The sequence below is a fragment of the Zootoca vivipara genome, chromosome 6, assembly GCF_963506605.1.
Source record: "Zootoca vivipara chromosome 6, rZooViv1.1, whole genome shotgun sequence".
NCBI classification, from domain to species: Eukaryota; Metazoa; Chordata; class Lepidosauria; order Squamata; family Lacertidae; genus Zootoca; species Zootoca vivipara.
The window spans coordinates 58074135-58088139 of record NC_083281.1 but is presented as its reverse complement, the minus strand read 5'-3'; the positions used below and the strand labels follow the sequence as shown (position 1 = coordinate 58088139).

The following is a 14005-nucleotide window of genomic DNA, read 5'->3' as shown; positions in this document are numbered from 1 at the left end:
GCTGGGTGGGGCAACAGCAGAGGAGGGCTGGAAATTGTGGGTTTGAGGGTGGAATGAAGACGATGCCTGTGGGCATCAGACTGAGCACTGCAAGAAATTAAAAGAGAATAAGGCTATCCAGGACTGCTGATCATGATGCAGGATCAGATGCAGTTGATAGGAGTCACAGGTGGAGAGACAGCTCCTGTTGTACTTACAGTATGTTCCACTTCTGGGCTTCCCACTGGGGCACTTGGCTGGCCACTGTGAGAACAGGATGTGGGAGTAGATGGGCCTTTGATCTCATCCAGCAAGGCTCTTATTACGAATTTACTGCACCCCCAATAAATATTTGGGTTCCCTAGGACAGCACCACTTCTCTGCGTAGACATTAAGAACTGTCTGTCTCCCATCAGGCTCAGTATCCCTGGGGAACCAGCAAGCCCAGATGGAGATTTGCTTTTCTTTCCCCGCCCCTGGAAGACCCACAGAGAAGCTTTTCTCATCAGTCCTGCTTTGCACCTCCCATGTCCCCAGCGGGGAGTGGAGGGAAGTTGGCATCTCTGCCACCTGAGCTGCACTAGGCTTTTATTCCAGTCTCCAGCTGCAAAACCTCCATTTTCTTTATCCCACCCCACTCTACTCCACCCCACCCCCAAGCAAGAGCTTCTAAAAACAGATCCAGGTGCAAATCCAAGCGGAAAACCCCAATTAAGCAATGCCAACAAGAGAAACCCCGTGGCTGTTGTCTTCCTGGAACAAGGTATCCATGCAGGACCGAAGCAGAAGGCAGAAGTCTAAACACTGCTCTAGCAGGCTCAGGGTGAAAGCGAACAGTGGGAATCAATGTGCCATAGGCAATGCATAGCACCCTAAACTAGGCAACTGGGTCCAGTGCTTCCTGGAATCCAGCCCCTGTCAGAAATCCTTTAGTTCCACCATAAAATAAATACAAATTAAATAACTAAATAAAATAATGGTTGATTAGTTGACCCTGCAGGTACACTCTGCACACTGTCAGAAGTGCTCTCTACATCATTGTCAACTATAGCTGTGTGAAGCAGCAGGTCACCCTTTTTCACTGGTGGGGTCATTTGCTTGCTTACCCGTTTCCTTCCTTCTCACCACATGAATCTCAACAAATGTCACTCGCTTAGGGTCAAGACCAGGCATCCCCAAACTTCGGCCAGATGTTTTCGACTACAGTTCCCATCATCCCTGACCACTGGTCCTGTTAGCTAGGGATCATGGGAGTTGTAGGCCAAAACATCTGGAGGGCCGCAGTTTGGGGATGCCTGGTCAAGACCAGCCCCCCCCAGCTTGGATCCTCTAGTCTAGATATTTTGACCTGCAACTCCTGTCAACTCCAGCCAGCACAGCTGTGCTCCCATAAACCCCCAGCATCCTGCAGCTCTGCTGGCTGGAGCTGATGGGAGCTTTAATCCAGGTTGGAAAGGTTGGCTAATGCAGGAGCATTAGAGCTGCCTCTCTGGGGGTCAAAGTGGCCCATGCTGTGTACAATACACAAATAGCTTCTACCATCAGAACCGGAGGGAACAATGCCATGACGGACAACCCCCAGTGGGCTAGGGGTGCACAGGTGGACAGAGCTGATGAAGGGAAGCCTCTTAGCCTGGGCAACCAAGCAATTTAGCTAGAGGATGGGGCTTCTGGGTAATTAACACAAGGCCATTGGGGTCAAGGCTAAATGTGAGGCCATTGTTTCAGCCTTGGAGATTAAAACAAATTTTGAGAGCTCAGCAGGCAAAGCTGAGGAGGCCTGTAATTGGACTCCACCTGCCTCTCCTCTCGTTGCCTCTGCCTGAATCACTCATCATCCTGTTTCCTGGCTCAGACACTTTCTGCTCCTCCTCCTGATCCCCCCTACCACCACCTTGGTGATAGCCCCTCCTAATCTCAGATTGGGATTGAGAAACAGGTTACCTAGTGGTTAAAGAAATGTGCTCTGCACATACCCAGAGGCATTTTCTTCATTCTCAGTGGACCTTTTTCTGGGCTGAGCTCCTCCAGCATCCCAGACTCAAATTGGTGGTTACTCAAGAGGGTGGGGAGGCATAAGGCAGGGATGGGGAATCCGTGGCCCTCCAAATGTTTCAGGATTCCAGCTCCCATCAGCCCCAGTCACACACAGTCAGTGGATAAAGGCAATGCAAGCAGGAGACAACACTGCCAGGAGGTCCCCTAGTTTTAACGCACAGTTGCAGCAAAATCAGCAATGGGCAAATATTTACTATAAGCATTTGCAAATGGTCCAGGTAATTTCTTGATCTAAACCTCTAATGTTTTGATACCTGTCCTATTCCTGTCACTGTATTTTGTTGCAATGGCCTGTGATTAAAAGCAATAAAAACGACTTGCCTGCTTGCTTGTTTATACATTTATGCATACTGTGCCATCTTCCTTGGTGCCTTGTAGGGTTGGACAGGCGGCGAAGGGAGCTTCCTTGCTCCCACAGAGCTCACCACCTAAAACTGCAAGGAAACCCGCAGAGGTGGCTGCGGTGGTGGGCAGCTGCGCTTACTAAACCTCCATGAATTCTTATTGCTATTGTCGTCGTCGTAGCCAATTGAGTCATAAAACCTTCCTTGTTTTGCTGCATCACTGGCAAGGTCTGCCTCCATCATTTCCCAGCCCTAGAAGTAAGTCCCATAGAGTCCCATAGGGCTTATTCCCAAGTCAGAAGACGGAGCAGTTCAGCTTCCAAGGGCTGCAAGCGAGGATGAGGCTGACAACGGGCAAGGGGTGGGGCTTCTGGGCCTCCGTTGCTAGGGCTGGGGCCCGTTGCCAGGGGCGGGCCCGGCGGAGCCGGAACTCTCGCGAGGCCGGGGTGGCGGTTGCTCGGAGACGCGGCGACTCCGAGCCTGGGCAGCAGCCGGAGAGGGGTCTCAGTCGCCACCATGGTGAGGCCGGAAGCGGGGCGCGCTTGCGATGAGGGGGCTCCGGGGGGCTCCCCCAAAACCGGGGCGGTGCTGGGGCTCCTGCCCACCAAGAGGCCCCGACCTTCCACCCCGGAAGAGCGGGGGCTGGACGTGCTCAGCGACAGACCGAACTCTGCACGTGCTCAGGGGCACTCATTCCTTCGTCACTCTTCCTTACGCGTGCCAAGAGTAAGCCCTGATATAAGCCTTGAGCCCTGGTAAGCTCTGCTCTCACTATCACCCCCACCCCCACCCCCGCCCCCGCCCTATTTTACAAGTGTGCCTCCTCAACGCCATGGAGCAATTGCACAGGCAAATACTGTAGGTGCTGGCAGCCAGAACCCATTTGTCCTTTGGAGAGAGGAAGGGATGCGTGGATCCCCTTCCTAGAGAAAACGGCACTTCATCATTGCCCAAAGGGTTTATGAGCATGAATTCACAGCCTCCTTCCTTCCTTTGGCTCCCCACTTCATCCATCACACTGAAGATGCTCTCCTCTCCTCTCTTGTCCTCTCCCCCACTACCACGTTTGTTCAGGCTCCCAAAAAGAAAGGAGAAAAGAAAGGCGGCAAGAAGAAAGGTGCAAAAAGCCCTGTGGTGGATGCTGTCTCCCCGGAGGGCATGACCAAAGAGCAGGTGAGAAGGGGGTCACTTTGCAGTGGCAACACAGAGAGGGCACATTCTTTAAAATGTGTGAATGGGAAATAGAAACTACAATGCAAAGTGGTTTATTGCCAACAACAGGGAAACCAATCTACCTAGAGTTATTTAGGGGACTCCATTTCCTGGCAGCCCCAGGATGATGGGAGTTGTAGTCCAGCAACACCCTGGAGGCCACCCATGTTTCCCACCCCTGGCTTGTATCACATTAGAGAATGATCAAGGTGTCTCTTATTTTGGGGTGGAGTGATGTATGGGGTGCTTGGCCTACCCTCATTATCTCTGACCTTCCTGGCTAGGAGTAAGACCAAGTGTGAGTCATGCAGTCTCTCAGCTGGCTTGTTGCAGGTCCACTCTTTCCATCCCTCTGACACTTCACTACAGCACTGAGAACCAGCATTGGGAGAAGCCACTATTTTGCCAGGGGTCCATGTCGTTCCGTACTATACCCTTATGTATTCCATAGGGTAGCAAAACTAGACACCTCTTCAGTATAGCTAAGCTCACAGTTCCATTTTATAGTTTGGGTGCAGGTATTGTGAGAATATTGCACAGGAACAGTGTTCGCCATCCTGGTGGCTTCCAGATGTTTTGGGCTGCATCTCCCATTAACCCCAGCCAGCATACCCAACAGTGTAGCTGATGGTAGATACAACCAGCACATCTGGAAGGTACCAGGTTGGCAAAAACTGCCCTAAACATTCTAAGCTGATTTATCCACTTCCAGAAAGCAACAGACTCGTGGAGCCAAGCCTTTCTCTAACCAGATAATTTGTTCACCTATTTATTGTGCATTCTGAAATTAAACAGTTGCACCCTTTCTGGAATTAGCCATGTTTCTTATGCCAGTTCACAGGAAAGCCTTGGCTTGAAAAGAAAAAGAAAAAGCTTCGGAATTCACTGAGTCAGAAAAGGCACAATGCCAGTAGTGGCAATGGTGGGCTCCCTCAGTCCTTTATCTCGGCTCCAGCCTGGCTGTTGACTGACCCTCTTCTTGGCTTTGCAGCTGGAGGAACACATGGGCCGCATTCGGGAGGAACTGGACCGTGAGCGGGAAGAACGCAACTACTTCCAGCTGGAGCGAGACAAAATCCACACCTTCTGGGAGATCACTCGGCGGCAGCTGGATGAGAAGAAGGCTGAACTGCGCAACAAGGACCGCGAGATGGAGGAAGCTGAAGAGCGTCACCAGGTGGAAATCAAGGTAAGAGCCTGTGGACTTCACAGATCACAGATTTGTAGAGCTGGAAGGAAACCCAAGGGTTATATAGCCCAACTCTCTGCAGTGCAGGAATCACAGCTAAAGCATCCCTGACAGGTGAGTGATAAAAACATGAGCTACTTTGTATGGAGTATGTATTTAAGTAAAATAAAACATTTCCCATTGGAATAATAATAATAATAATTTATTATTTATATCCCCGCCCATCTGACTGGGTTTCCCAACAACCTTTTACTAGGAACCTTTTGCCTGTGAAACATGCTCTCTGGCCAGCCCCCCAATGTTGTGGATGGGAAGTGGGGAAATGGCTACGGCAGTGGAAGGGTCTATTCTTTTGGCATAAAGACATAGAGGCTCACATGCTCCTGAATCTTCTTCAGTTCCTGATACTTGATGAACTTGGGGCCATGGTGCTGCAGAAAGAGTTGGTCACCAGCTTGGTTGGTCTGGCACCCCTGGCTGGGGCACCTCAACCGACTTCCATCCCCTTCCCCTGAGTAGCCACAAGTGCCTCTCATTTACTTGGGCCTCTGCAAAAGAGAGTAGGGTACCTTGGCCGATGAGGGCCAACGCCTGCCTCGTCTTCCTTTTCTCTCAGGTTTACAAGCAGAAGGTGAAGCACCTGCTGTACGAACACCAGAACAACATCACAGAGCTGAAGGCAGAGAGCACGGTGTCTATGAAGCTGGCCCAGAAGGATCACCGGTCCCAGGAGATGGAGCTGCGTAAAGACATGCGCACCTTGAAAGTGGAGCTGAAGGAGCAGGAGCTGTCCAACGAGATGGTGGTGAAGAACCTTCGGCTGGTATGTCTGAAGTGATGCCGGACTTGGCTGCTGGGCTGGGCTTGGGTGGGAAGGAGGGGGGCGTTCTTAAACCTCAGTTGTTCCTCCAGAGCAAACCAGCCTTGGCTTTGCTTCTGAGCTAGGAAGAGTAGGCCTTTGTATATGCAACATATGTCACTAACCAGTATCATCATCTTGGCAGAAACAACAAGAAGACATAACACGATTGCGCAATGACTTTGAGAGGCAGGTGAAAGGTCAGTTCTGGGGCTCGCCACCAAAAGCTGAAGGGTTTGGGTTTGGAAGGGAAGGCTATATTTGTGCCCAGGCAAGGATCAGTGGGCCACAGTGTCACTTTATCACTTGGGTGCCCTTTCTCATACACATGCAGTGACAAAGGAGCTGCTTCCTTATGGCACAGTCTCACTCTTCTGGAAGGTGTATGTGTGTGACTTTGTAGCCATGGTGTGTAAGGCCCATCTTGTGAGTCCGCCCTATGTTGTGTGTAAATGAGGCTAAGTAGCAGCTTGATAGAGAGCACAGATTTGTGTAGGGCCTGTCTTGCATGCCAGCTCCTGTCTGTTTTGCAGTCATTCCGAGGGAGGGGCCTGAGGCTTACTTGAAATGCCACATGCATTATAAGGTGGAACATGACAGCAGTTCTAAGCTCCTCATCAAATTAAATGTGTCAAAATAGCTAGGCACAGAAGTGCCATTTGCAGCTAGGCCTTCTATGAATTCCATCTCTGCTGGGAATTCCAGGCTCCATGGGCCCCAGAGTTGTTTATATATAGTCTGAGCATTTCCAGTGCCTTTGGGTGACAACATTCTCCAGTCAGCCTAGAGTCTTGCTTCGCCCTCTTGTTGGAGCTGGAGAACACTTTGCCCCATCTCCTCTTCCCCACAGCATAGAGCAACAGCCCACAGATAGCATGCATAGCCTTGTCACCTGTTTGCCTAGTAGAGCACTCAGTCTGCCCTGGGTGCCACTTCCCCAGAGATCGAGGCCAAGTATGAGAAGAAGATGCGGGTCCTACGCGACGAGCTAGACCTGCGCAGGAAGACTGAAATCCATGAGATTGAGGAGAGGAAGAATGGACAGATCAACACACTGATGAAGAATCATGAGAAGGCTTTCAGCGACATCAAGAACTACTACAACGATGTCACTCTTAATAACCTGGCACTTATCAACACCCTCAAGGTAAAAGACATGCACCACACGACACCACCCCCAAATCAGCCTGTTGGTAGTGGAAGGTCTGAGCAGATGGTGTTCATTGGGCTTTCTGTGTTTTGTTTTTTGTTTTGCTTTGGCTGATTTCTGTACTGCCATTGCTTTAGAGCCACTACATGTTGCATTTGTTTGCTCTGCCATTGTGGATACCTTGAGTTCTGAAGCTCTTCTCTCGTGCCTCTCACTATGGACCAACCCCTGTTGTAGTTGAAGGTCACGTGTTTCCCATTTGGGGAAGCGAACCATTCTGGTTTGGGGGGAAAGCCTGCTTCTATATCTTATATGTCAACCCTGACCTTCTTTGCTTGGAAATTTGTTCCATTCACTTCAGTGGGCCAGTCAAATGTGTCAGGGTGCAGCCTTGGTTATCCTCAGGTGATTCAGAGCTGCTGTTTCTCTTTGCCTTGGTGGTGGTGGGTCCCGTGGGAGGTTTGAGTAAGCATGTTCCAGACAGGTGGTCAGGACTGGTGGGATGGGGCTTGCTGCCTGTTTTTGAGGACCTGAGGCATACACAGCCTCCTTTCTCTGTGTGTGTCTTGGAGTACAGGAGCAGATGGAGGAGATGAAGAAGAGGGAGGAGCATCTGGAGAAGGAGATGGCTGAAGTGCTGCTGCAAAACAAAAGGCTGGTGGAGCCACTGCAACGAGCCCGTGAAGAGGTGGCGGAGCTGCTGAAGAAACTGGCGCACTATGAAAAGGACAAGGCCATGTTGCATGTGAGTCCCAGGGCTCTGCATTCACCAGGTCCCGTCCTGAGTGTCCTGGCCAATGAAATCTGAGTTGCTTAGTAGGACTGACTCACTGCTAGTTTGGTGTGAACAGCACTGGGCCATTTCTGCACCAGTCCACTTTCATGCCACAAATTTTTATTTCCACTCTTGGTAGCAGTTTGCATAGTCTCTATTCTCATGTGCCCTTTATTTCCAGAGTTTGGAAATTTGTACTGTGTAAAACAGGCACCACCCTTTCTGTGATGTCCTTCAGTGCTAACAGTGGTCATTTAGACAAATGTTAGTGCTCCTTCCATTCTAGTTTTTGTCCAGCACGTTGCTTTTTATTTTTATCAGTGTTTCAAGATGAGAGTTTTGTGATTTTACATGCAGCCATGTACTCACAACCAGAGATCTCTTTTTAGGTTTTGTTCCCTTCTGATGCTGCACACTCCACCAAAGTTGTTGGTGTATCTGAATACACAACAGTTTTGCCATAATTAAAAATAGTCTCAACTACATTCAAAATACATCTGCAGAGCCATTGAGTTACTATGTGAAGAGGAAGGCAGGGGGCCATAAGGATCATGAAACATGCTGGAAGTTGGGGGGCAAGGGACCTCCGAGCTGATGTTTCCAGGATGAGGGACTTGAATGATGCCCAGTCCCTGTGGAGCAGATAGAGGAACATCATACTTTCCCACTCTTACAGTTTGCACTGTCTGGTTTGGAGGTCAAAACCCATCAGTCCTTTCTGTGCCCTAGGAACTGTGTGCGGCTGCTTTAACCTCCTTCTCTTCCCTCTCCAGCACACACGTGCCCGTTTGAAAGCCACCGAGAAGGAATTAAAGGATCTCCAGTGGGAACATGAAGTGCTACAGCAAAGGTTCATCAGGGTAGGGATCAAAAATCACTGTTGTGCTGTGGCTGAACTCAAAAGTTGGAGAGGGTTGGATTTGATGGGTGGGCTGCGGGACAGGATGAAAAATATGGGCTCATTTTCTACAGATATCCAGTAGAGAGGCTATATACCCAACCACCCACCATCCATTGGGCCTTGAGAATTCTGTGGTCCTGGGTGTTTTTTGTTGAGACCTTTAGAGCAGATGGAGAAGTCTGAGCCCAAACTGCCTGCAATGGACATTCCCTTTCATTTCCCAATTAGCTGTAAATATTTGCGGTTCTTTTGGATTGCTTGAGCAGCTGGACTTTGTGTTTGTCTGAACAGCGGCATGTCTACTGCTGGGCTGGTCTAGTCATCAGTATGACTTTAAAAAGTGGGGACTGTGATACTGGAGAGGGGCAGCTCCCATCAGAAGGGGGAATGGGGGGGAGGGGCTCTTTTTAGTGTAACTCATTAAGATATGGGGGCAGGTTTGCATGCCATTCAGCATTGATCTGAGACCTCATTAGCTGCCTTTGAAAACTGGCTGCCATGGTCCTATCTTAATGAGGGGATCCCTTACTAACAAGAATTGGGTCAGGATGCCTCCCTTCCCCCCTCCCCCACAGATCCTTGCAAAGTGCATTGGGAGAGAAAGGAGGCCTTTCTGTCCCCAAAGGCATCATTCTCTTGCTCTCCTGAGGCTGGCTTAAAGCCCATGGCCTAGTCTGCCATGCCTTGCCGGGTGGTCTGTTTTTGTTCCTGAAATGGGAGAAAGAGGTTGCTGCAGATTCCTCAGTTCTCTGACTCCTGAGGAGGAGACAAGCAAGTGGGCTGGGCTCCTCTGTGGAGCTGCCCTCTATGACTGCTGCAAGGCTGGGGGTTGAAAACAGGGGCTTGACTCTTCCTGACAAAGGTCAGCATATGGGAGCACAGCATGGCAGTGAGTGGGCATTTGCATGGTGCGCACACGCACGCACACCCACCATATATATAGCACAATGCAAGAGGATATATAGCACAATGCAAGAGGTTTTAACTGCTAAAACTGATAAAAACCTGATCACTACCAGCCCTGTCTTCCAGCTCCCACTGCCTTCCCTAATAGCCTGAAGGGCTGCCTCAGAGCTCTGCATTGCCCCTCCCTCTGTGACTCACTAAAGTCCCAACTTTTGGAATAATTGCAACACGTTTTCATCTGTGTTGGTTTGTGACAGAGGGGGGTGGGCAGCTGTTGTCATTGGGTAGCTGGCTTTTTGTTTTTGGAAGAATATTTTTACACATGAATGTTAGGACTATAGGCAGTTGCCTAAATACACAGCCAGACCCTTGGTCCATGCAGCTCAGTCTGGTCTATGCACTGACTGACAGTGGCTCTCAAGGTTTCACCTTTCCCAGCCCTCCCTGGAGATGTGCAGGATGCAACTTTGGACATTCTGTATGCCGAGTATGTGCTCTACCACTGATCTCCAGGCCTTTCCCGTGTGCTCACAGTGGACAAGCAAAACACACCAAAACCCAAAGCCCATTATTAACTGACAGAGTATCTGGTTCAGAGGCTTCATGGAGCACCCAGTCTGTGCCAAGGCTCAGAGCAGTGCTCTCTTTGACTCTGGGGTTGATGGTTGTCTCTGCACAGGTGCAGGACGAGCGAGATGAGCTGTACCAGAAATTCACCAAAGCCATTAACGAGGTGCAGCAGAAAACTGGCTTTAAGAACTTGTTGCTGGAGCGGAAGCTTCTCGGCCTCTCCAACATCCTGGAGAAGAAAGAGGTGCAGCTCAACGAGGTCCTGGCTGCCACCAACCTTGATCCCGGTGCTCTCAGTGTGGTCACCCGCAAGCTGGAGGTACTGTGCTCCTAATCACCATGGGGTTTATATAGATGGATTATAGATATTTTTCTAATACCCTTCAGTTAAACAAACAACCCCCAAGCCAGATGAGAACAATTGGTCAGATTCCTTCTTGCTGCTGGGAGGGAGCACTGTTTTGGATTAGGCAAGATCTAGGTAAAACTTTGCAATGCACATGAAAAAGGTGCACTGGCTAAAAGGGAGCTGCCAGGGGCTCAAGGTGTGGGCAAGTGTAGGGAGCCATCCTATAATAAGACTCTACCCAACCTGACAAGGGGAAGTTAGTTTTTCTCTGAGCACTCCCTCTCATTAAGGGGCAATTAATAAATGTAGCCTGCACAGTATTTCAGAGGAGCTGCCCTTAGTTGTGCACAAGAGGCCCACAAGCATGAAAGAGCCTTTGCCTCAGCCCTCCAAGCAATCAGAGCATGTACACTGGTACCTCAGGTTACAAACGCTTCGGGTTACAAACTCCGCTAACCCGGAAGTAGTACCTCGGGTTGACAACTTTGCCCCAGGATGAGAACGGAAATCACACGCCGGTGGCACAGCGGCAGCAGAAGCCCCATTAGCAAAAGTGCGCCTCAGGTTAAGAACGGTTTTCGGTTAAGAACGGACCTCTGGAACGAATTAAGTTTGTAACCCGAGGTACCACTGTACTAACATTTTCATTTGCCAAGCAGGCTCTGAATGCACATGCACACAACTGGCCTCTAGTTGCCTCGGGTTGGCTAGAAGTTGCTGGGAGGTGTTTGTTTCCAGCAGCAGCTATAGAAGTCAGTCACATGGGCAGTACTGTGGACAGAAGGGACCCTCGCAACAGTGACTGAACCAGTGGTGGGGTGAATTGCTCCACAGGGGAATGTTTTTCCTTCCTATCTGACCTGAGCCTCTTTGGTGCTTTCTTGGGACATAGAATGCACAATCAGTCAGCAAGTGTCTGTTGTCCTTCTGGCTGTGGGAATACACTTGGCATGAGGGTGCCGTGCCTGGGGAAATCTGCAGGAGCCAGATTGAATGGGGAAGTTCCAGTGCTCAGAGACTTGTTTTTTTTCCCCTCTGGCTGGTGGAGTTGGAAGAGATTCTACATGCAGATCTGCTGAACCTATGTGCCGTTTATTCTGGTCCCAGAATCCGTTCAGTACACAGAGCACACATGCCCCTTTGCAGCATGAGAACTGTGAGAACTGAAGCAGCAATGTGCCCTCGTTGGCAGTGTTTCCTGCTCTGCTGCTCAGTCTCCAGTGGAGATGGAAAGGGAGAGAGAGAATGAGCTCCTGGCTGCCTTCTCGGTTCCTTGCCTCCCTTCTCTCCCTGTGGCCACTTGGGACTGTCAGAATCTTCTAGCCACACAAGCGTGGCTTGGGGACCTCTTGCCACACAGCTTTCTCTCAACCCGTTCCACTCCATGAGGTTTCCATGGTTGCCAATTTCCTAGCTGCCCGCTTTCTTTGCTAAGGTTGGGTTCTCTCTAACAGCGCCCTGGTGCACAGCAAGGCTATCTGCACTTTCAAAGCATTCCCCTGGCATGTCAAGTTGTTTCTGGGGAGCAGGGGCTGCCCATCATGCTGGCAGGGCCCCTCCCCTCTGTGTTTCCAGCCCCAAGAGCCAAGGGAGGTTCTCCATCATAGGGACCTCTGTGGCCTCCTCACTCTTCAGGCTTCCTGTCCTGTCCAGTGTCTAAAATGCCTGATGGGATGGAAACAAAGTTATCTCCCATGACTTGGCCTGCCTGGGAAGGGGGCTTAGTTAGCGGCTTCCACATTCCAAGCACGGCTGGCGCCAGTAACTGGAGATTCTTCCCAGAGGCAGCTGCTCCTTCCACCAGGCCTCCCACATTCCTACCTTCAGCTGCTGCTTGCACAGGAGGCACGTCCATAGGGGATTCCCTGGGTATTGTAGCACCAGATCCTGTGCCAAATAGGGCAAAAAATGGCCTGGTGGCAGAAATGCCAGCCCACAGCTCTCATCTCCCATTACTAGCGGGCAACGCAGATGAGCCTTAATTTGAGTCACAAAGAGGAAATTGTGCAGGGAGGCAAGAGGCGCATTAGCTCCTGTTTGTAGATGGCAAAGCAATCACAGTGGAGCACTCCAAGTGTGGGATGCAGTACTGTGATTCAGTTCCCGTGAGATTCTCGGGTTTTACCTGATTTTGTAAAAGTAGGTTTCTAAACCTCATGGCCGTAGAGACGCTTGGAAATACGTTGGCACTGCTTAATGAAATCATGGAAGCCAACAACAGACAGATTAGGACATTCAGCGTGCAGAATTTGCAGAAAGGAAAGAGCCAAGCACAAGACTGTGCTGCAGAAGGGCACCTAACTTTGCATAAGCCTGTCGTGGCCCATTAAGAAATGGCCAGAAGCTCTGGCTGGGCCTTGACTAGTTCCCTTGTGGGCCAGTTCCCTTGCCTGATGTGTTAACACCCAAACAACCTTCCTTCACAGGATGTGCTGGATTCGAAAAACAATGCCATCAAGGACCTGCAGTATGAGCTAGCCAGAGTGTGCAAGGTAAGAGCTCCAGCTGAGGAGAGCCCTATAAATGTACTTGAATGTCTGTTGGAGCAAAATGTAGAGAGCAGGTCTCTTTAGACACAACCCAGGAAGGAAATATATTTTCCTTAGCAGTTGGCTTGTTTGAAAGCCACTTATGCTAGCAGGAATTCACTATCCTGTGGCAGTGAGTTCCATAGGTTTATGCCAATAAGTACTTCCTCTGTCTTTTCTAATGCCCACTGCCTACCCATTTCTGTGAACAGCTGATGGGTTTGACAAATGTTGTACTAGCCACCGCTCCATCTGACCTACCAAGTTGCATCGTATTCACCTTCAGCCCCATTTTTCTAAGTTAACAAGTTTGTTCTAAGCATTTGTTCCTTGAGATGGTCTTGCCTGCAACCATTTTAGTTGGCCTTTTCCTGCTCTCTTGCATCCTTTTGGAGAAATATGGATGCAGCTGCCACTGCCATGGGTGCATTGCGCTGGCTATTACCAGAGCATAGACAAGAGAAGTTGCCTTAGGTGGCTGTGTTATGATATATGATGTTTGATCCCTCTCCTCAACCTGCAATTGCCTCCCATTGCAGGCCCACAATGACTTGTTGCGGACGTACGAGGCCAAGCTCACAGCCTTTGGGATCCCTTTGGACAATTTGGGCTTCAAGCCCCTGGAGACCTCCGTCATCGGCCACACGCTGGGCCAGGGCCCTGCTGGGTTTGTCTCAACCCCCACGTAGCACAGCCTGACATCATACTTTGGAATGCCTTCAGCCTAAGCCTTGTGTGCAAGCAAGCCACTGTCCCGCTCCTGCTGTGGCCGTAGAGGGGAGGGAGGAAGAGAGCAGGCCCCTGGAAAGAGATTGAATCTGCTCCAGCCCTCATTTGTATTAAAGAGGCCCTGTGGTGGGCTATTCGGTCTCACTCTCTGCAAAGCCTCCCTTTTTCTTTCCTGCCGACATCAAGGCAGAGCTTGGGGACTTGAAAACCATCCTCTTCTTGATTAATGAGCCCCTGAACTACTTAATCCCACCTTATCTAGAGCCTCCAAAGTCCTCCACACCTCCTGTTCCCCAGTGGCCAAGCAGATGCCTCTGAGAAGCCGACAATCAGGACGTGAGTGCAGCAGCCCTCTCCCCACTCATGTTCCCCAGCAACTGAGGGAAGCCCTACCCAATCAGTAGAGCACACGTGTGTCATGGACCCAGACCCAATTCATGGCATCTCCAATTTAAA

The 14005-nt window shown here is 50.3% G+C and overlaps 1 protein-coding gene across 2 annotated transcripts; it reads left to right on the top strand.

Moving 5' to 3' along the window:
• Positions 1-2811: 2811 nt before the first annotated feature.
• Positions 2812-13938, top strand: GAS8 (growth arrest specific 8). Of its 2 annotated transcripts, none has more exons than XM_035118596.2 (11): positions 2812-2900; positions 3456-3554; positions 4585-4782; positions 5399-5605; positions 5787-5841; positions 6583-6788; positions 7369-7536; positions 8340-8426; positions 10053-10262; positions 12719-12784; positions 13360-13938. In XM_035118596.2, exons 1-11 carry the CDS (start codon positions 2898-2900, stop codon positions 13507-13509), a joined length of 1449 nt encoding a protein of 482 aa, XP_034974487.1. In that variant the 5' UTR covers positions 2812-2897; the 3' UTR covers positions 13510-13938. The 2 variants fall into 2 exon arrangements, with proteins under 2 accessions (XP_034974487.1, XP_034974488.1); XM_035118597.2 differs by lacking the exon at positions 2812-2900 and adding an exon at positions 2925-3136.
• The last annotated feature ends 67 nt before the right edge of the window (positions 13939-14005 follow it).